The 19,621-nt window shown below is 56.0% G+C and overlaps 1 protein-coding gene across 1 annotated transcript; it reads right to left on the reverse strand.

The window, feature by feature from the left end:
- Positions 1 to 131: 131 nt before the first annotated feature.
- On the reverse strand, positions 132 to 10,233 carry LOC135293254 (uncharacterized). Its single transcript, XM_064407248.1, has 25 exons — positions 10,160 to 10,233; positions 9,730 to 9,801; positions 9,308 to 9,364; positions 9,035 to 9,106; positions 8,846 to 8,935; positions 8,301 to 8,417; positions 7,910 to 7,981; positions 7,750 to 7,821; positions 7,561 to 7,662; positions 6,996 to 7,103; positions 6,268 to 6,339; positions 6,099 to 6,179; positions 5,910 to 6,011; positions 5,364 to 5,480; positions 4,973 to 5,044; positions 4,813 to 4,884; positions 4,624 to 4,725; positions 4,069 to 4,176; positions 3,344 to 3,415; positions 2,922 to 2,978; positions 2,649 to 2,720; positions 2,463 to 2,561; positions 1,905 to 2,018; positions 1,111 to 1,276; positions 132 to 580 (listed from the first exon to the last, which is right to left on the reverse strand). The coding sequence occupies exons 2-25, from the start codon at positions 9,785 to 9,787 to the stop codon at positions 418 to 420; spliced, it is 2,217 nt and encodes a 738-aa protein (XP_064263318.1). The 5' UTR covers positions 9,788 to 9,801; positions 10,160 to 10,233; the 3' UTR covers positions 132 to 417.
- Between the last annotated feature and the right edge of the window lie 9,388 nt (positions 10,234 to 19,621).

Genomic DNA, 19,621 nt, shown 5'->3' on the forward strand with positions numbered 1-19,621 from the left:
CAGGGTGTCAGGCTGTATTCTGACCCTGTCAGTGGTTTTTCTTTTGTATTATTGCAAGTATTTTGGGTTTTTTTCCCTTTTCCTAATAAATTGTATTTCTGACTTGGAGCCTCTCACTGGTTTTGCTTTCAAACTAGGACACAAATCCATCTCTTTATTTCAACACAGGAATGGGCCATTGCCTACCCTGCAAGCGGGGGGGTGGAGGGGTGGGGTGTCACCTTCAGTGTTGCTTAGCGGGCAAGGGCTCAGGGGCAGAGGGAGGGATGTGTTGGTCTGAGGAGGGGCTGGAAGGTGCTGGGCTGGTCCTGGGGTCTCTAGAGTAATTTGGGATGGCTGGGATGGGACAGACGGAGAGAAAAAAAGGAATGAAGGCAGCTTGGGGAGGCCCATGGGGAGAGCAGGTGGCAGTGGGATCTACGGGGCAATAAGAGGCTTCCTTGTTGACGGTTGTTCTGGGGTCCTCTTCACAGAACACTTGAGAGGGCTGTCCAGGCCGTTCCTGCTGCTGGAGGGGCTGCTCACGCTGTCTGGGTGTGAGGTGCAGCCACCGTCTTCCAACTCCTGTCCCGAGGTGCTCCTGTGCAGAGAGGAGGTGGCTGAGGCTCCAGCTGCCAGTGGCACACAGGGACCCTCGTGCACAGCAGGGCCCAGAGCTGGCAAGGCTCCCCAGCACGGCTGGAGCTGCTGGCACAGCTGGGCCCAGCTGGACAGCTGCCCCTCAAGGCCCCGGCCAGCAGGGCACGGCTCTGGGCAGGGTCCCTGGCCAGGAGCGGGCCCCAGAGCGCCTCTGCCTTTCAAGGGCAATCTCGGCCCTGCTCTTTCTCCTCCCCACCTCCCTCTGCCTCTGCCCAGTTCCCCTGGGGCTGCTCTTGGCCAGGCAGCCTCAGTGGGAGCCAGCACTGGCAGCAGCCCCAGCGGGGCCCCCAGGACAAGGCCCAGCAACTGAGAGGTCAATGGAAGCACTGGGCAGCAGCAGAACCCTCAGCAGAGTTATTTGGACAATCATGGACTGGCCACAACCCCACTGCAGTCTCAATGGGAATGTTCCCTGACCACGTTAGACTTTCAAAAGAAGCTGTTTGAGGGGGAGAGCAACAAAACACTCACTGTTTTCTCTTCCAGGAATACCCGATTCCAAAGCAGCACAACATGAAGACAAGCTCCAAAGAAAGCACGCCTCCCAGTAACCCTAGCCAGCAGACTGTTCCCTGACAGAAACCCCTTCCGAGGCCATCCTGGGCATCGGTAACAGGTCTTGTGGTGCCAGCTGCATCTGTGGGAGCGATGGGGAGCGTGAGCCCATGCTGTGCTGCACTGCTGAGCTGGCAGCACGGTGGATACGGGCAGGACGTTCTCTGTTTCCCCCAGAGCTGGGGCCTGCAGGCACCTTGCCGGCCCTGGGCACAGGCTGTGCCAGCCAACAAAGCCCAGCAGGCCGGGAGGAGAGCCCGGGGGCAGCGCAGCTGCTTGGGCAGTGGCTGCTGCCAGGGACACAGGCCAAAGCCATCCCTGAGCAGCCACTGCCACCCCTGGCCCTCCCTGCCCCGTGACAGCTCCCCCAGCCCCAGGGGACAGGCTCAGGCCCTGTCAGGACCCAGCGCAGCCCCTGCCCAGTCGGGAGCCAGGGCTGGCTCTGGCCCTGGGCTGGCGGCAGGGCTCCCGCTCGGGGCTGCTCCTGTGCCTTGGGCCTCTGGGCACTCAGGGCCAGCTCCGCAGCAGCTGCAGCGCCAGGGACGTTGCTGCACCAATCCCGTTTCCCCGGGGCTCTGAACAAGCTCCAGAGGCCTGGAAGCCGAGGCGCCTCCAGCTTTGGCTGCTGCCGGGCCGGGCAAGGGCAGGCCCTGGGGGAAGAGCTGCTGCCACACAGCCCCGGCCAGGGCTGAGCCCGGCACAGCAATTACCTGCTGTGCCTGTGCCCGTGTCTGGCATCGCCTTCCTTCCTGCAGCAGGGGTTGCCAATGAGCCACTGCTTCTCCCTGAGTGTTCCTCCTCCTGAACAGCCTTTTGGTCCATCACTTGAAAAAGGAAAAAAGGGACAACTGGATCAAATGGAAATATTCCCCACTGGAGAGGTGGCACCTTCAGGAGGCAATGCTTGTCTAAGTCAAAGGTAAAGATCAGGAAAAAGCCCAGGTAATTGGGGCTGGGCCAGTGCGCTCCCTTGTGCAAACAGCTGCACCGCCTGATCTTCTCAGAGACTGGGAAATGGCAGGGGATCTCAGGCCCACGGTACAGTTGGGGCACCCTATCAGCTGATGCCAAATTCCATCCTGCAGAGGCTGGGGAGGAATTGCAGCCAGGCCAGGCTGGGAAACAGCCCTGCAGGGCATGACTGCAGCAGCGGGGCAGCGAGGCTGCCATGGATCCCTTCCCGCTGTGCCGGGCACGGCGTGGCCAGATGTGCAGCCAAAGCCCCCGGCTGCTGAGTCCCAGGGGAAGCATGAGGGAAAGGCACCCACCTTGTCCTCCAGGTGCTTCCTTCTGTGTTTGTCTCAGGAATTCATCTGAGTCATGAGACTTTTTGGCTGCAAAAACTTGGGTCTTTCCTTTTGGAGGACCTTAAGAGAAAGTAGTTCCATTTCCCAGGAATGGATCCCACAAAAGCGGGGCTCAGCCTGTGGGGTCAGCAGGGACACACTACTCACCCCTGCCATGGGAGCTGGGTTGGGGCCAAGCATCCAACCCTGGAGCTTGAGAAGTCCTCCCTGCAGACACACCTGTAACTCAACAGCCACAGAAGCTTCTGCCATCTCTGCTGATCTGCACGGGCACCACTGAGCCGCAGCAGCGGTGAGGGGATCGTGCAGGGCGCGGGCACACACGTGCATGGTTCTGTGCTGGCACCTGCAGCGCTGCCTCCCTGGCCCAGCTTTGGGCTCTGAGCTGGCAGCTCTCCCAGGGGAAAGGCCTTGACCTACCCTCAGCATCTCCCAGACCCTCAGTCCTGGATGTGGGACCTTCACCGGCAGGTTCAGCTGCAAAGAAAGGCAGGACAGAAGAGCTCCTGTGGCACTGCAGGAGATCCTCAGGCTGCCCACAAGGCTCAGCCCCGGGGCACAGCCCTGGGCCCGGCCCCTTCCCTCTCTGCTCTTCTCTGTGACTGCACAGAGCACACGGAAGGACACACTGGCACAGCACACGGGAGGAGGACTGAAAGATCAATGCTCCTTCCTCCCACTGACTGTGATCCTGTGGGATCCCTCAGGGATCCAGAAGGGAGCAGGGAAAGATTCTCAGAATCCTTCGGCCCTTACATAATGTTAAGGGAAATGCTTTATAAATGAGCTTTTGTTGCATTGATCCTGATTATTCACTAAGGAAAGGCAGAATGAAAACTTGCCTCCAGCATTCCCCAGGAACTTCAAACCATCCTTCATCAGGACTTCCTGAAAACCCATGTCACGATTCCCGTCTAAAAGGGAGCGGAGATCAGAACCATATCTGTGGCATGCTGGGATCCCCTAATGCTACAGGGAAAAGGGCACTGCCAGGGGGTCGGGTAAGGCTATGGGACCCAGATGGGAATGGACATGGCCAAAGGTGCACAGGGGCCTGGGGAGCTCTGGGCTGGCTCCTGATCACTCTCCACACTCTTTCCCTGCCCTCAGCAACATCTCTGGGAGGGGTGGCTGGAGTAGCCCAGGGCCCTGGGGCTCTCTCCCTCAAACTCACAGAGAATCCTCCCTAAAGCCCTGGGGCAAACTGCAGCAGGCAGTGCCACAGCTATCCCTCCCTCCTACACTCCCTCCTGCCCTCCTTCAGCTGGGACAGCTCCCAGATCCCAAGGGCAAACAGCCAGGCCCTCTCAGGACACACTGGAGCCTTGCTCTCCCCCTCTGTCCTTTCCCCACCGTGGGCACCCCGTGCAGTCACTGCCAGGTTTCAGGACATGTCTCCCAAGGAGGGACCCCAGCCAGGACTGCTCAGGACCCGAGTGCCCTGAGCCTGCTCGGGATAATTCCCCTGGGCTGTGCCGCTCTAGTCCAGGCTGTGCCCGCACTGCCAAGCAGCAGAGAGGGCAGCTCAAGCCTCAGCAGGGCTCAGGCCCAGAGGCACAGCAATTACCTCCTGTGTCTGTGCCTGGCATGGCCTCCCTTCCTGCAGCAGAGGCTGGCACGGAACCACTGCTTCCTCCGGGAAATGCTTCCTTCTGCACAGGCTCTCCTTTCATTTCTGGAAAATGGAAAAGAGACAGCTGGATCAGATGGAAACATTCCTGACTGGGAATGGGGAAGGTGCGACATCACTTGTGAAAGGAATGGATAAGGATCAGAAAACACGCAGGATTTTGGGACAACCCAAGTCTGCTTCCTTCCTCAAACAGCCCCAACATCTGATCTGCCTGGACATCAGGAAATTGCAGGGGATCTGAGGGTGGGCATGGACTGTGGTGCAACAGGGGCTGCCTGTCAGCTGATGCCAAATGACTTCCTGCAGAGGCTGGGCAGAAGCTGCAGCCAGGCCAGCCTGGGAAACAGCCCTGCAGGGCGTGAAAGCAGCAGCGGGGCAGCGAGGCTGCCATGGATCCCTTCACGCTGTGCCGGGCACGGCGTGTCCAGATGTGCAGCCAAAGCCCTCAGCTGCTGAGTCCCAGGGGAAGCATGAGGGAAATGCACCCACCTTGTCTTCTCTGCAGACATTCCTTCAGCATTTGCCACATGATTTCTAATGGGTCCTGGAATTTCTTGCCTGCCATGTCTTTGGTTTCTCCTGTCGTAGGACCTTAAGAGAAAGTAGTTCCATTTCCCAGGAATGGACCCCACAAAAGCAAGGCTCAGCCTGAGGGGTCAGCAGGGACACACTACTCACTCCTGTGATGGGAGCTGGGCTTTTGTGCAGCATCCAGGGTAGGAGTTGGTGAAGTCGTCCCTGCAGACACATCTGTAACACAACAGCCACAGAAGCTTCTGTCACCTGGTCCTGACCAGTCAGTCAAACATTACGCCTTGTTGGGATAGTGAGAACATACCTGCAGAATGCTCGGAGGGCTGCACAACTTCAGAGCGCCAGGCTAATGCAGAATCATTCCCAGCATCCCAGTCTGGAAGCAAACCAAGATGAGAACTGTTTCCATTGTGTGCCAGGGCTGGCTCTGGCCCTGGGCTGGCGGCAGGGCTCCCGCTCGGGGCTGCTCCTGTGCCTTGGGCCTCTGGGCACTCAGGGCCAGCTCCGCAGCAGCTGCAGCGCCAGGGACCTTGCTGCACCAGTCCCGTTTCCCCGGGGCTCTGAACCAGCTCCAGAGGCCTGGAAGCCCAGGTGCCTCCAGCTTTGGCTGCTGCCGGGCTGGGCAAGGGCAGGCCCTGGGGGAAGAGCTGCTGCCACACAGCCCCGGCCAGGGCTGAGCCTGGCACAGCAATTACCTGCTGTGCCTGTGCCCGTGTCTGGCATCGCCTTCCTTCCTGCAGCTGGGGCTCGCACCGAAGATGGAGTGCTTCCTTCAAGAAATGCCAACTTCCACTGAAGCACTATGTCCATCTCTTGACAAAAGAAGGGAGACAGCTGCATCAGATGGAGCTGTTCCCCACTTGGGCGGTGGCATCAGAGGTAATATTTGTGAAATTTATGGAGCAGGAAAATGGCCAGATTACAGTGGCATGATGTGAGCACTTCCACCTCCAAACAGACACCCTTTTCCTAATCTGCAGGGCTGGATATAGTGGGGGATCTCAGGGTGTGTTACAGTTTGGGCTGCCTGTCAGCTGATGCCAAATTCCATCCTGCAGAGGCTGGGGAGGAATTGCAGCCAGGCCAGGCTGGGAAACAGCCCTGCAGGGCGTGAAAGCAGCAGCGGGGCAGCGAGGCTGCCATGGATCCCTTCCCGCTGTGCCAGGCACGGCGTGTCCAGATGTGCAGCCAAAGCCCCCGGCTCCTGAGTCCCAGGGGAAGCATGAGAGAAATGCACCCACCTTCTCTTGTCTGCAGGGGTTCCTTCAGCTCTTGCCTAATCTGTTTGGAAGTTTGCAGGGACATCTTATCTGTTGTATCTTGGACTTTCCCTGTTGGAGTACCTTAGAGAAATATATTTCCATTTCCCAGGAATGGATCCTACAAAAGCAAGGCTCAGCCTTTGAGGTCAGCAGGGACACACTACTCACCACTGTGATGGGAGCTGGGCTTGCGTATAGCATCCAAGGTAGGAGCTGGAGAAGCTGGAGAAGTCCTCCCTGTAGACACATCTGTAACACAACAGCCACAGAAGCTTCTGTCACCTGGTTCCTGCCCGCTTGTCTACAATGCTTCCTTGGTAGCACACTGAGAACATACCTGCAGGAGGCTCCAAGGGCTTCAAAACTTTATTCATCCAAGCTGATGGAGAAGCCTTCCCAGCAACCTCATCTAGAACGGAGCACAGATTAAAACACTTTCCAGAGTGTGCTGGGATCCCCTTCTGCCACAGAGAACTGGGCACTGCAAGGGGGTCGGCTAAGGCCGTGGGAGCCAGATGTGAATAGACATGGCCAAAGGTGCACAGGGGCCTGGGGAGCTCTGGGCTGGCTCCTGGTCACTCTCCACACTGTTTCCCTGCCCTCAGCAACATCCCAGGGAGGGGTGGTTGGAGCAGCACAGGGCCCTGGGGCTCTCTCCCTCAGACACAGAGGAAATCCTCCCTAAAGCCCTGGGGCAGACTGCAGCAGGCAGTGCCACAGCTATGCCTCCCTACCTCCCTCTGTCCCTCCTGCCCTCCTTCTGTGGGGACACCCCCCAGATCCCAAGGGCAAACAGCCAGGCCCTCTCAGGACACACTGGAGCCTTGCTCTCCCTCTCTGTCCTTTCCCCACCGTGGGCACCCTGTGCAGTCACTGCCAGGTTTCAGGACATGTCTCCCATGGAGGGACCCCAGCAGGACTGCTCAGGACCCGAGTGCCCTGAGCCTGCTGGGGATAATTCCCCTGGGCTGCGCTGCTCTAGTCCAGGCTGTGCCCGCACTGCCAAGCAGCAGAGAGGGCAGCTCAAGCCTCAGCAGGGCTCAGGCCCAGAGGCACAGCAATTACCTCCTGTGTCTGTGCCTGGCATGGCCTCCCTTCCTGCAGCAGAGGCTGGCACGGAACCACTGCTTCCTCTGGGAAATGCTTCCATCTTCACAGGCTCTCCTTTCATTTCTGGAAAATGGAAAAGAGACGCTGGATCAGATGGAAACATTCCTCACTGGGAATGGGGAAGGGGACAATTTCAGGAGGCATCACTTGTGAAAGGAATGGATAAGGATCAGAAAACACGCAGGATTTTGGGACAACCCATGGCTGCTTCCTTCCTCAAACAGCCCCAACATCTGATCTGCCTGGACACCAGGAAATTGCAGGGGATCTGAGGGTGGGCATGTCCGGAGGTCCAGTTTGGGCTGTCTGTCAGCTGATGCCAAATGCCTTCCTGCAGAGGCTGGGCAGAAGCTGCAGCCAGGCCAGGCTGGGAAACAGCCCTGCAGGGCGTGAAAGCAGCAGCGGGGCAGTGAGGCTGCTATGGATCCCTTCCAGCTGTGCCCGGCACGGCGTGTCCAGATGTGCAGCCAAAGTCCCCGGCTGCTGAGTCCCAGGGGAAGTATGAGGGAAATGCACCCACCTTGCCTTCTTTGCAGACGTTCCTTCAGCATTTGCCACATGATTTCTAATGGGTCCTGGAATTTCTTGCCGGCCATGTCTTTGGTCTCTCCTGTCGTAGGACCTTAAGAGAAAGTAGTTCCATTTCCCAGGAATGGATCCCACAAAAGCAGGGCTCAGCCTTTGGGGTCAGCAGGGACACACTACTCACCCCTGTGATGGGAGCTGGGCTTTTGTGCAGCATCCAAGGTAGGAGTTGGTGGAGTTGTCCCTTCAGACATGGCTGTAAAACAACAGCCACAGAAGCTTCTGTCACCTAGTTGTTACCAGTCAGTCAAACATTACGCCTTGGTGGGACAGTGAGAACATACCTGCAGAATGCTCAGAGGGCTTCACAACTTCAGAGGGCCATGCTAATGGAGGAACCGTCCCAGCATCCCAGTCTGGAAGCAAACCAAGATGAGAACTGTTTCCATTGTGTGCCAGGGCTGGCTCTGGCCCTGGGCTGGTGGCAGGGCTCCCGCTCGGGGCTGCTCCTGTGCCTTGGGCCTCTGGGCACTCAGGGCCAGCTCCGCAGCAGCTGCAGCGCCAGGGACGTTGCTGCACCCGTCCCATTTCCCCGGGGCTCTGAACCAGCTCCAGAGGCCTGGAAGCCGAGGCGCCTCCAGCTTTGGCTGCTGCTGGGCCAGGCAAGGGCAGGCCCTGGGGGAAGAGCTGCTGCCACACAGCCCCGGCCAGGGCTGAGCCCGGCACAGCAATTACCTGCTGTGCCTGTGCCCATGTCTGGCATTGCCTTCTTTCCTGCAGCAGGGGCTGGCACCAAAGATGGAGTGCTTCCTTCAGGAAATGCCACCTTCCACTGAAGCTCTATGTCTATCTCTTGACAAAGGAAGTGAGACAGCTGCATCAGATGGAGCTGTTCCCCACTTGGGCGGTGGCATCAGAGGTAATATTTGTGAAATTTACGGAGCAGGAAAATGGCCAGGTGAGAGTGGCATGATGAGAGCACTTCCACCTCCAAACAGCCACCCTTTTCCTAATCTGCAGGGCTGGATATAGTGGGGGATCTCAGGGTGTGTTACAGTTTGGGCTGCCTGTCAGCTGATGCCAAATGCCTTCCGGCAGAGGCTGGGCAGAAGCTGCAGCCAGGCGGGCTGGGAAACACCCCTGCAGGGCGTGAAAGCAGCAGCGGGGCAGTGAGGCTGCCATGGATCCCTTCACGCTGTGCCGGGCACAGCGTGTCCAGATGTGCAGCCAAAGCCCCCGGCTGCTGAGTTCCACGGGAAGCACGAGGGAAATGCACCCACCTTGTCCTCCCTGCCGCATTTTCTTCAGCTCTTGCTTCATCTGTGTGGGTGGTTCCAGGGATATCTTGTCTCTTGTGTCTTGGATCTTCCCTGTCAGAAGAACTTAGAGAAAAATACTTCCATTTCCCAGGAATGGATCCCACAAAAGCGGGGCTCAGCCTGTGGGGTCAGCAGGGACACACTACTCACCCCTGCCATGGGAGCTGGGTTGGGGCCAAGCATCCAGCCCTGGAGCTTGAGAAGTCCTCCCCGCAGACACACCTGTAACTCAACAGCCACAGAAGCTTCTGCCATCTCTGCTGATCTGCACGGGCACCACTGAGCCGCAGCAGCGGTGAGGGGATCGTGCAGGGCGCGGGCACACACGTGCATGGTTCTGTGTTGGCACCTGCAGCGCTGCCTCCCTGGCCCAGCTTTGGGCTCTGAGCTGGCAGCTCTCCCAGGGGAAAGGCCTTGACCTACCCTCAGCATCTCCCAGAGCCTCAGTCCTGGATGTGGGACCTTCACCGGCAGGTTCAGCTGCAAAGAAAGGCAGGACAGAAGAGCTCCTGTGGCACTGCAGGAGATCCTCAGGCTGCCCACAAGGCTCAGCCCCGAGGCACAGCCCTGGGCCCGGCACCTTCCCTCTCTGCTCTTCTCTGTGACTGCACAGAGCACACGGAAGGACACACTGGCACAGCACACGGGAGGAAGATTGAAAGCTAAATGCTCCTTCCTCCCACTGACAGTGATCCTGTGGGAGCCCGCAGGCCTCCAGAAGGGTGCAGGGCAAGGTTTCCAGATTCTTTTAATCTTAAGATTATATTAAGGGAAATGGTTTATAAGTGAGCTTCTGTTGCACTGACCCTGATTATTCACTAAGGAAAGGCAGAATGAAAACTTGCCTCCAGCATCCTCCAGGAACTTCAAACCATCCTTCATCAGGATTTCCTGAGAACCCATGTCACGATTCCAGTCTAAAAGGGAGCGGAGATCAGAACCATATCTGTGGCATGCTGGGATCCCCTTCTGCCACAGAGAACTGGGCAATGCAGGGGTGTTGGGTAAGGCTGTGGGAGCCAGATGTGAATGGACATGGCCAAAGGTGCAGAGGGGCCTGGGGAGCTCTGGGCTGGCTCCTGGTCACTCTCCAACCTCTTTGCAGGCCCTTTGCAACATCTCTGGAGGGGTGGCTGGAGTAACCCAGGGCCCGTGGGGTCTCTCTCCCTCCCACAGAGGAAACCCTCCCAAAAGCCCTGGGCAAAACCATCCCCAGCGCTTCCCAGGGAGCAGGGAGCGCTGTCCCGCGAAAGGGCAGCCAGGCTGCCGGCTCACCTGCTCGCCGCGCTTGCAGCGGAGCAGCCTGGGCAGCCCTGGCAGGCAGGGCCACGGCCAGGAGCAGCAGGAGTAGGAGGCGCAGAGCAAGGGCCATGGTGCCTTGTCCTCCGCCAGTCCCGCAGCTCTTGCTGCCACCGCTGTCCCGACACCGCTGTCCCAACGTCAGCACCGCTGCTGCCACCGCTGCTGCTGCCGCAACAGTTGTGCTCAGGGACTGAGTGCTGGCTCCTTGTGCTGCTGTGCAACCACGGGGCTCTGGCACCTCTGGCACCTCTGTGACCTCAGGGCCTGCTGAGAGCTCAGCCTGCTGTGACCCCAGAGCCCTGCTGTGACCTCATGGCCTCAGCTCTACCCCCAGAGTGTGCGCCCGTCCGCATGAATGGACTGCCCTGATTGTAAATGTTTTGCTTCATCAAAGGGCCATTGCTTAGCAAAACCTTTCTTTTGCCTGCTGACATTGCTGGTCAGGCTGCGTCCCTCAAGATGCTCTTGATTGTTGCAGTTCAAATTTATTTTATTGATTTCATTTGAAGTGTTGTTTAAGGGCTCTGTTATCCCCCATGTTTTTCCTGAGTTGGTTCACCTGTGGGTTTTACCCTCCCTCCAAACTGTCCCTCGTGCCCTTCCCCACCCCTTGTTCCAGCTCTTTCCCTGCCTGTCAAGGCAACCCAGCCCCTTGGTTCCCAAACCTTTGGGCCAATCCCTGACTGCAACTCCCCTTTGGAATTCCCCTACTCCTGGGAGCCCCATTGGCCCTTGTGACCCATCCTCTCCACCCTCCTACCCCAATTGGCCCCAGACACTTGATGTAATCCCCTCACTCCTCTCCTGAGGATTCCCTATTGGTTCATTGTTTGCACCCACCCCATGACTTGTATGTGTACAAAACCCCTTGGGCAGTACAGCTAGGGGCTTTTCATCCTGTTCTCTTCGCCTGGACTAAACTGTTCCTTGTGGAACCTGAAGACGGGACGCCTCCTCCTTTCTCCTGTGCTTCGTCCCTGTCGTGGCTTGTGTCTGGCACTGGAGAGCAAGTGGCACTAAAGGCTCTGCCTCTGGTAAATCCCCATAGCGAGGCAGTTCCCGACTCCTGCCGTAGTGCCGGAGTTCTAAGAGCTAGCCCAGGTTCCAGCACTCACTTCACTAATGTACTGAATGCCCCTTCTTCAGTGCCTGCTCTGGTGCTCTGCCATCTCACACAGCAGAGTGTGATTCACATACTGCAGCCCAGAGTTAGGTTGTTGCAACATTGAAATGGGTGTGGTTGGCAGGATGGCTGGGCATAAATCACTACAGAACTAAAGCAAATGCGTGCACGGTCCCAGGCTGGACTTGAATAGGCACAGGAATTGTGGAAAGATGAGGACAAGATAGCAGAGAACAATGGATAAATAGATATGATTCATGCTGACAAAATTGAAACAGTAATCAATATTGATAATTAATATTTGGAAATAAAAAACCAGTTAAAGATGTCATGCCAAGCAAGAAAGGGAGAGGAGGGGTCCACCCCCAACCTTCTCCTGCAGATGTTCAGAACAGGAGGAAGCAAGAGATAACTATGACTAAATTTCGTTGGAAGAGAGGAGAATTTGGTTGGACACCAGGAAAATGTTTATTGTAGCAGGCACAGGGCCTGCACGGCCTCCCTGGCGATCAGAAGCCTGAGCTAGGAAATGCCAAAGAGTAGCATGACTAAGGCTTTAGAAACCCCTCTCTTCCGCCTTTCCGGACCCTGTTATCTCCCTGTATATCCATAGGTCACTTTTCCCCTGACCCTTACTATTGGACAGTTTTCAAAACCCCTGTAAGGTATAAAACCCCTAACTCTGCCCACTTCGGGAGAGAAGAGCTGTCACTGGACCCTTCGCGGAGACCCGAATAAAAGAACCCTGCGGAACCCATACAGCGCTTCTCCCTCTCTCTCTGCGTCTGCTGCGGCGGCGGTACCGACGGCACCAGGCAAGCTAAAAGAGCTGAAATCACTAAAGAGCTGACTGCAAATCACAATAGCCTGCCTGGGTTGCCTGAGCCCCCCGCTGAGCTATCCTGGCCCTCCGCTGAGCTATCCTGGCCGGCCGGCATTCCCCGCTGGGCTTCTGCCCTGAGGGTAATAGCCCAGCCATAGATGGTGCACCGAACATAGCGGACGCCCGAACAGCGAGGGGCCCCTGGGCCGACATCTGAACCGCCGTGATATCCTGGCCGCGGAACTGAATGCCGGACCTGGCATTTCAGAGGAGCAGCATTTCTTCGTGAAATTGTCACTGCCTCCGCGCCAGAAATCCTGGAAGGAGAAGCTCTCCGTTATAGAAGGACTCTTCTGGACAGGAGGTCAGCCGACCCGCACCCCGACACCTGAACACTTGTTCATGGAGGCTGATGAGCAGACGACCCCCAGCAGAACTTTGACCCACAACAGGCTGAAAAGTGTAAGTTTAACACAGCCTTTCTTGCGCACAAAATATTTTTCCTTGGGTCCTTTTTTTTTGGGTTTTTTTCTTTTTTTTTTCTCTTTTTTCTGCTGGCGGGAACTGAAAAATGGGATCAAAGCTTAGTACGTTTAAGCCATCCCAGAACGAGAGAGATTTATATTCCCTAATCCTAGAAATCCTATCTTCTAACAACTTTTCTTTTTCTAAAGGTAACCTTTCAAAAACTAACCTGAAAAAATTTATAAAGTGGATTCTCTGCCACTTCCCAGACACTAATACACAGACTATTACCTTAGACTCCTTTTGGGATACAATTGGGACCACGATATATAAGTTTCAAACTAACCAAGACTTTTCTGTAACCCGGTTTTTACCTATATTTCACGCTATCACTAAAGCTGTAGAAAAAACTAACAAAAAGATAGTAACTTCAGGGCTAGCTTCTGTTGAACGAAAGGGGAAGTTCTTATCTGACTCAACAGAAGCGCCTATTTCAAATGCTAATCGAGGAGATAACACCCCCTCCACCATGGATTCCAGTACTCCTCTGGATCCAAGCGTCCTGCCATCTGCGCCGCAACCCCCCGACCCCAGGGCGCCCATGGCCCCTGCCCACCCCCTCTTCCCCCCTGCCTGCCCCTCGGGAGCCACACCCTGCGCGCCTCCTTGCTCTGTGTTATCTCCGAGAGCATCTGCGCCAGTTCCCGCCAGGACCGACCCAAACCCCACCCCTCCCCCTGCTCCCCCCGACCCTACTGGGGCCCCCCCCCACCCCCTTTTCCGTCCCTCCTGCCCCTGCCATGCCCGCCCCCACTCCCTCCCCCACCCTCGCCCCCCCCGCTACCATCGTGTCTTTCCCTGCCCCCGGCATCATCCAGGCTGCGGCAGGGGATCAGCCTGCCTGCGTATCCGCGCCCCCCCCCACCATCGCGCTTTCGCCTGCCGCCGGAATCGTGCCTGCCCGCGTATCGGCCCCAGACCCAAGCCACCCTGTATCCGCCGCACCCTCTTCCAGTCCCGCCGCCTCCTCCATCCCGCACCTCCCCTGCCCCCATACCCACGCTCCACAGCCCCCGGTCGGGACCCCCCAGACTTCCTTCAGTTCTGCCCCCCCTCCCCACGCCCCCCAGTCCTGTGCCTGCTGTATCACGCATTGCACGGCCACTCCAGCCCTGCTGCCTCCCTGTAGCCACGTTCTGCCATGTGCTGCCTTACACTCTCCACAGCCACATGCACCTCTGCCAAATGTTGCTCCAGCCAGCCATAAGAAACATAAGGCAAGGCCTGATAGCTCTCACTTCTCGTCATCTGATGACAGCAGTGACAGCGATTCTGATTTGGAAATAGAATATGTTGATCCTTGGGCAATAATAAAAATGGAAGCCACACAGGCAGGGGACTGGCAATTAGCTCAGAGAATTAATGCCTTTCCAGTAGATTATAAGAAGGGAAAAAGAGGAGGTGCCACTACTAGAAAGACACGGGAACCTATTACAAATAAAGAACTTGTGCAGTTAAGAAATACAGCCACAGAACATGGTAGAAGTTCACATATTTTTAGAAATTTCCTAGAGGCTACGTTCTCAGCACATGTTTTGGTACCCCACGATATTAAAAATATTGCCGGAAGCTGCAATATGTCTGTGGAAATCTAGTGGATGGTGGTGAGGATGAACCTGTGTTATGATTAGACACTTGAAAATATGCAAGTTTGCTGCTATTTCATTAAATGAGCAGCTGTTGCAACTTTGTTATTTTAAAGCTCATTACAGTGTTTAAATTTGATATTTTTAATTTTTTTTGTCCATATGTGGCTTTTTATGTTGTGAGATTGTAATGTCTTTTGTGTGAAACTTGCTGTGTCCTGCCCCAATACTTTGTCAGGTCTGTGACAGCCGATTTGGTAGCTGTGAACAGCTGTGAACCCAACTGAAATTCCTGTCACTTGAGGGGCTCAGGAGGAAGAATACTCAGCAACAGCCTCCCCTCCACCAGGATGAAGCACCTGCACAAACGTCAGCCAAGGAGAAATAGCAAGAGATGGCCTTTGCAGTATCTGACACATTTGCTTTTGCTTAGTGTTTAATATTGAAGCCTGAAATGGGTAGAAGAGGTTCTGCAGAGCATAGGGGCTGACAGCAGCATCCCCAGGTGGGTCTGTGCATTTTGGCAGAGTCAAGCTCCAGCAGCAGGGGGGCTCCCTGAGCAGACAGCAAAGGAAAGGTGGCTTTGCTGCACATTCTCCAGCTGGAAGCAGAGGGAAGAAGGGAAGGGAGTCCCTGAATTCTGGAAGGCTTGTGGCTGGAAGGGACCCTGCCCGTGGTTCCATCCAGGGTTAAGATGCCATGAGGGAGAGGTGTCTGTCCCTCAGTGAAGGCACAAATGAGACCATAGGAGAACAAAACCAGATTTTATTTGACATGGATTTTATTGAACAAGAAATGGGAGTTAGGGAGCTAGAAATAGGAAAGAGGTCTTGGAGAGTGAGAGCTGAGAAGATGATCAGTTGGAAGTAGATAATTTTTGAAGTCCTCTCCTGCCTTCTGAGATTCTAGAAGATGTGCGGATGTATATTTTTATTTAATATTCTTATTACTATTCCTTCTTGTTTTTTCCCTTCTTTCTTCTTCCCCTTCTTCTTAAATGCTACTACTCTTTTTTCTTCTTCTTCATCTTCTTTATAATATTCTTCTTATTCTCATTCTAACTAATCTTATTCACTTCTTATGCTTACTATAATTCTTATGTTTTAATATTCTTATATTAGTTACTATTTTTTCATCTTCATCTTCTTATTCCTATTCTCATTCTTCTTATTAAACTTATTATTCTTATCCTGTTCCTTTGTCTTCTTATATCTACTACTACTAATTCTTCTTCACCTTCTTATCCCTATTTCTTTTTTTTTTTTACTACTACTATTTATTAAACTCTTAAACTATTTCTTAAATGGGAATAATGGTATCAGTCCAAGTCCTGCAGTCACATCCATGGAGCAACACCTCTCATCTGTGCCATTCTTCAGGGATACAATCCCAAAAGACCAGCATGGAGTCCTTTCGGGGTGAGAGGAAATGGCCATTGATTTCCAGGGGAGGTTCCGATTCAATATCAGAAGCAATTTTTCTCTGACAGAGGGGCATTGGAAGAAGCTGCCCAGGGAGGCGGAGGAGTCACTGTCTCTGAGGCGTTGAAGAGTTGTGCAGATGTGGCCCTTGGGGACGTGGTTTTGTGGCGATGGTGGTGCTGCCACACTGCCAGTGGCCCTGGGTGACCGTCAGGGTCTCTTCCCACCTTGATGACTCTGTGGGATTCACAGCTGAGCACCCTGGCTCCAGTCGTGTCCCACGCGTGCTGTGTGGGGCTGGCCACTGTGGTGACCGTGGGTGTTGGGGAGATGGCCCCGGGCCGCTCCAGGGCTGCCGGGGCAGCTGAGGCTGCGGGGCCATGTCCAGGGCTCCCTGGGCCCCGGGCCGGCCGCCATCTGCAGCCCCGGGCTGGGCAGGCGCGGGCGCTACTCCTGCGGCTGCGGCGCCAGGCAGCGGCAGCAGAACAGCGCCCGCAGCGCCCGCCTGAGGCGGCCGGGCCGCTTGCTGAGGGCAGCCGGCTGCTGCCTGGGGGCCTGCGCTCCCGGCTGGGGAGCTGAGGCCTCGCGAGGGCTGAGCGGGGCAGGCTTCGGGCTCTGCGGCCCTGCCTCGGAGCCCTGCTGGCCCTCGGAGGCTTCGCTGTACAGGGAGGGAAGCGAGGCGCACAGAGACTCCGGTGCCCGGCTCTCAACCCAGGCCTCCAGAGGGAGGGGCACTGGCAGCTCGTCTGCCTCAGGAGCTGACAGCCTTTGGGCGCTGCCTTCTGCTTCGTACAGCTCGAGGACGCTGACTTCGTCCCAGTCGTCCTTGTAGTCCTCCCTCAGGAAGGGAGTGGGCCTGAAGCTAAAGTTGCTCATGCTTTCATGGCTGTCCTGGGTGAGGTCTGCGCCGCTGCTGTTGTCTTCCTCCATGGAAACGTCTTGGAGGGCTTTGAGCTCTGGCTCGCTACAGTCTTCCCACTCGGAAGAGCTGCTGACCTCTCCTTGGGACAGCTCTGGCTCTGCCTCACCTTGATATTCTTGGGAATGCTCAGTCTGGGGGTAGTATTCCCAGTCTTCATCATCCCCAGCTGAGGTCCAGTCCTCACTCTCTCTCTGAGCCAGCTGGTACAGCTCTTGCTGTGCCCTGTCTCCCCAGGCCGCCCTCACAGCCCCCTCCCACTGGTGCAACTCTTGGGGACTCCCAGCTCTGCGTGACGATGCTGCCTTTGCTGCCATTACTTGTACCAACTGGTACAATTCACAGCCTGTCGCTCCTTCCCAAAGGCAATACTCTCGAGCCCCAGTGTCTCCCCACTTGTCATCTGTGTCAGGTTTGTTTTCGTCTTCCATGATGACAAAGGGCCTCTCCTCCTCCTCAGTGCCTGACTGTGGCCAGGCTGAGGCACCCACGGCCCCCACCAGGTGCCCGCTGAGGGCCTGGTCTTGCCCCCAGCTGGGCAGGGGGCTGGGTGATGGGAAGCAGTTGAGGTTTGTCTTGTTCACTTCCATCTCTGCAGTCCTGTAGCACGGACAGATCCCGGGAGCCGCTTCCTTCTGCAAGAGTGGCTCTCACGGGACTGGGCACCCCAGGGCTCTGCACCCCTTATATACCCCCAGCTATGGTGGGGCCCTCTGATGTCATAATGGTCTGTGGGCACCGTCATGTCCCGCATCATCAAGGGCCCTCTGATGTCACAATGGTCTATGGGCACCGTCATGTCCCGCATCATCAAGGGCCCTCTGATGTCACAATGGTCTGTGGGCACCGTCATGTCCCGCATCATCAAGGGCCCTCTGATGTCACAATGGTCTGTGGGCACCGTCATGTCCCGCATCATCAAGGGCCCTGTGTCACAAAGGGCCACACCCAGCACCCCATCCACAGCGGAGCCCACTGGAAACTGCATGGAGGAGCCCCCGGACTTGGGCACTTGTAGTCCTTGGTGTGCCCAGGCCCCTCCCGCAGTCCCACAGTGTGCCCACTGTGCCATGGTCCCACTTGACAGCCTGACGTGCCCCCTGCAGAGCCCTGGCTTTGGAGAGTGGGCTACTCTGGGCACCAGCCATTGGCCAGATGGACACAGCCAGGGACTTGTGGGCAGTGGCTCCATGTGCAGCTGCAGGCTGGGGATGGGGGGTGTCCCTCAGGGCTCTGCCTTGGCCCTGGGGCTCTTTTGTGGCTTCCCCAATGGCACTGGCAGTGGACCAATCTCCCCCTCAGCACATTTGCAGGGGATGGGGGAGCTGAGACGGGCAGGGGCACCATGGCAGGATATGGCCATGCACAGGAACCTGGACAAGCTTGAGAAGTGGGAGACAACCTCATCTGACAGCTTCATGAGGTCCCACAAGGCCAAGTGCCAGGTGCTGCACCTGGCCCAGAGCAATTGCTGAGTCCCAGATTCATCCGGGGCAGAAGAGACCTTCAGATGTGTCCGTTTGGTGCCGCCTCCCTGGCTGCTCCCAGCACCTCCAGAAGCAGCACTTGGCTGGGTTTGGGCCTTTCCCATGCCTACTTCCCGCAGGGCTGGCCAGAGGGGAGCACCCCCAGCCTGTGCCTCTGCCCCCCAGCCCCTGTGGGCTGCTGTGGGTGGGAATGTTCCAGAGGGGAATGTCCTTGCAGCAGAAGTGCCAGAGAGAGCCCAGAGCCAAAGAGTCTCTCTCCTGTAGGCACTGCTGCTTCATTGCATTGAAATATTTCCAGTGCTGGAGTGGGCTAATGGGTGTTCCTCATCCCACCCAAAAAGAAGCTGATGGTTGGCTATTATTTGAGAATTTCTCTCAAGTTGAGCCTGGCAGGGGGCTATTTACAGGGAGAAGCTGCTACAATAAATACCCTGATGTCTCCCCCAGGGTCTGTGTGTTTCAACACTCTTGGCCTTTGCAGATGTAATAATCACAGAACTGAGGTCATTTGATATTACAGAAAGGTTAAAAAACTATGCATGGGAAGGTCATAACGAAAATTTCTAACTAACAAAAACTGGTTTGCCCTGCAGCCTTGAACTCATGTCCTTATACCCTTCCCAAAAGAAAACCTATTCACTGAAGATGCATCATCATCCCAAAAACATGTTGAAATTAGGCTCGTGATTCCCTCATGGAGCTAGGAGGTCATATTTTGCTGCAGTCAAAAGGTTATTAGAAAAAGGAATGAAAGCTGTTGGTGCTAGGTGGTGGTTAGTTCTGGTTTGCATTTGTTCCAGTTAATTTCTTGGGTGTTGCTGTGAGCTGGAAAAGGAGCAGGGTTGAACACCAGAATAAAAGAGAGGTAGGAGAAGAGGAGAGGGGACAGAAAAGTAGGCTGTCAGGAGAGAATGTAACTTGCCTAGCACCCAGCCAAAGGGGAAGGGGACAGGGATCACCCAAGGCTGTGAAAAGCAATGAAAAACAGCATTGTGTTGGTGTGTGTGTATGTTCAGCTCTCAGGAGACAGAGATACACAGCCGGCTCAGTTGAATCCTTATTTAAGAAGAAGGTTCTCGTTTGCTTTAATGACTTTGTCTCCACTTAATGGTAACCAAGAGTTTGTTTATTTCTAACACCTCTCTCCCAGCAGCTCAGAGCAGCATTGCGCAGTGCTTGCTGTGCACCAGAGAGCACAAAGCAGGCTGGCCTGGTGGGCCTGAATATTTCTGCAGAACACTCTGCATTTCACACCTTTGCTGTGGCTCAGGGCAGAACTGCAGGCCTGCAGGCGCTTCCTGGCAGAGCTGTGGGAGGCACTGGCTCCTGCAGATGTGAGCTGCGAAGCTGTCAGTGCCTCAGGCTGGCCTGGCTTGCCCTGGCAGAAGTGCCGTGCCTGAAGGACGCTGCCCTGGGCTCCAGCCTGCCCAGCAGCCCGGCTCCCTGCGCCGCTGCCCAGAGTGCTGCACACACTGCTGCCCTTTGCCAGGAGTCACAGGGCAGCCGGCAGAAGAGTAGGAATCCTCAGCCAGGCCACCGGCCCTGGGCTGC

The sequence above is a fragment of the Passer domesticus genome, unplaced genomic scaffold, assembly GCF_036417665.1.
Source record: "Passer domesticus isolate bPasDom1 unplaced genomic scaffold, bPasDom1.hap1 HAP1_SCAFFOLD_96, whole genome shotgun sequence".
Lineage (NCBI taxonomy): Eukaryota > Metazoa > Chordata > Aves > Passeriformes > Passeridae > Passer > Passer domesticus.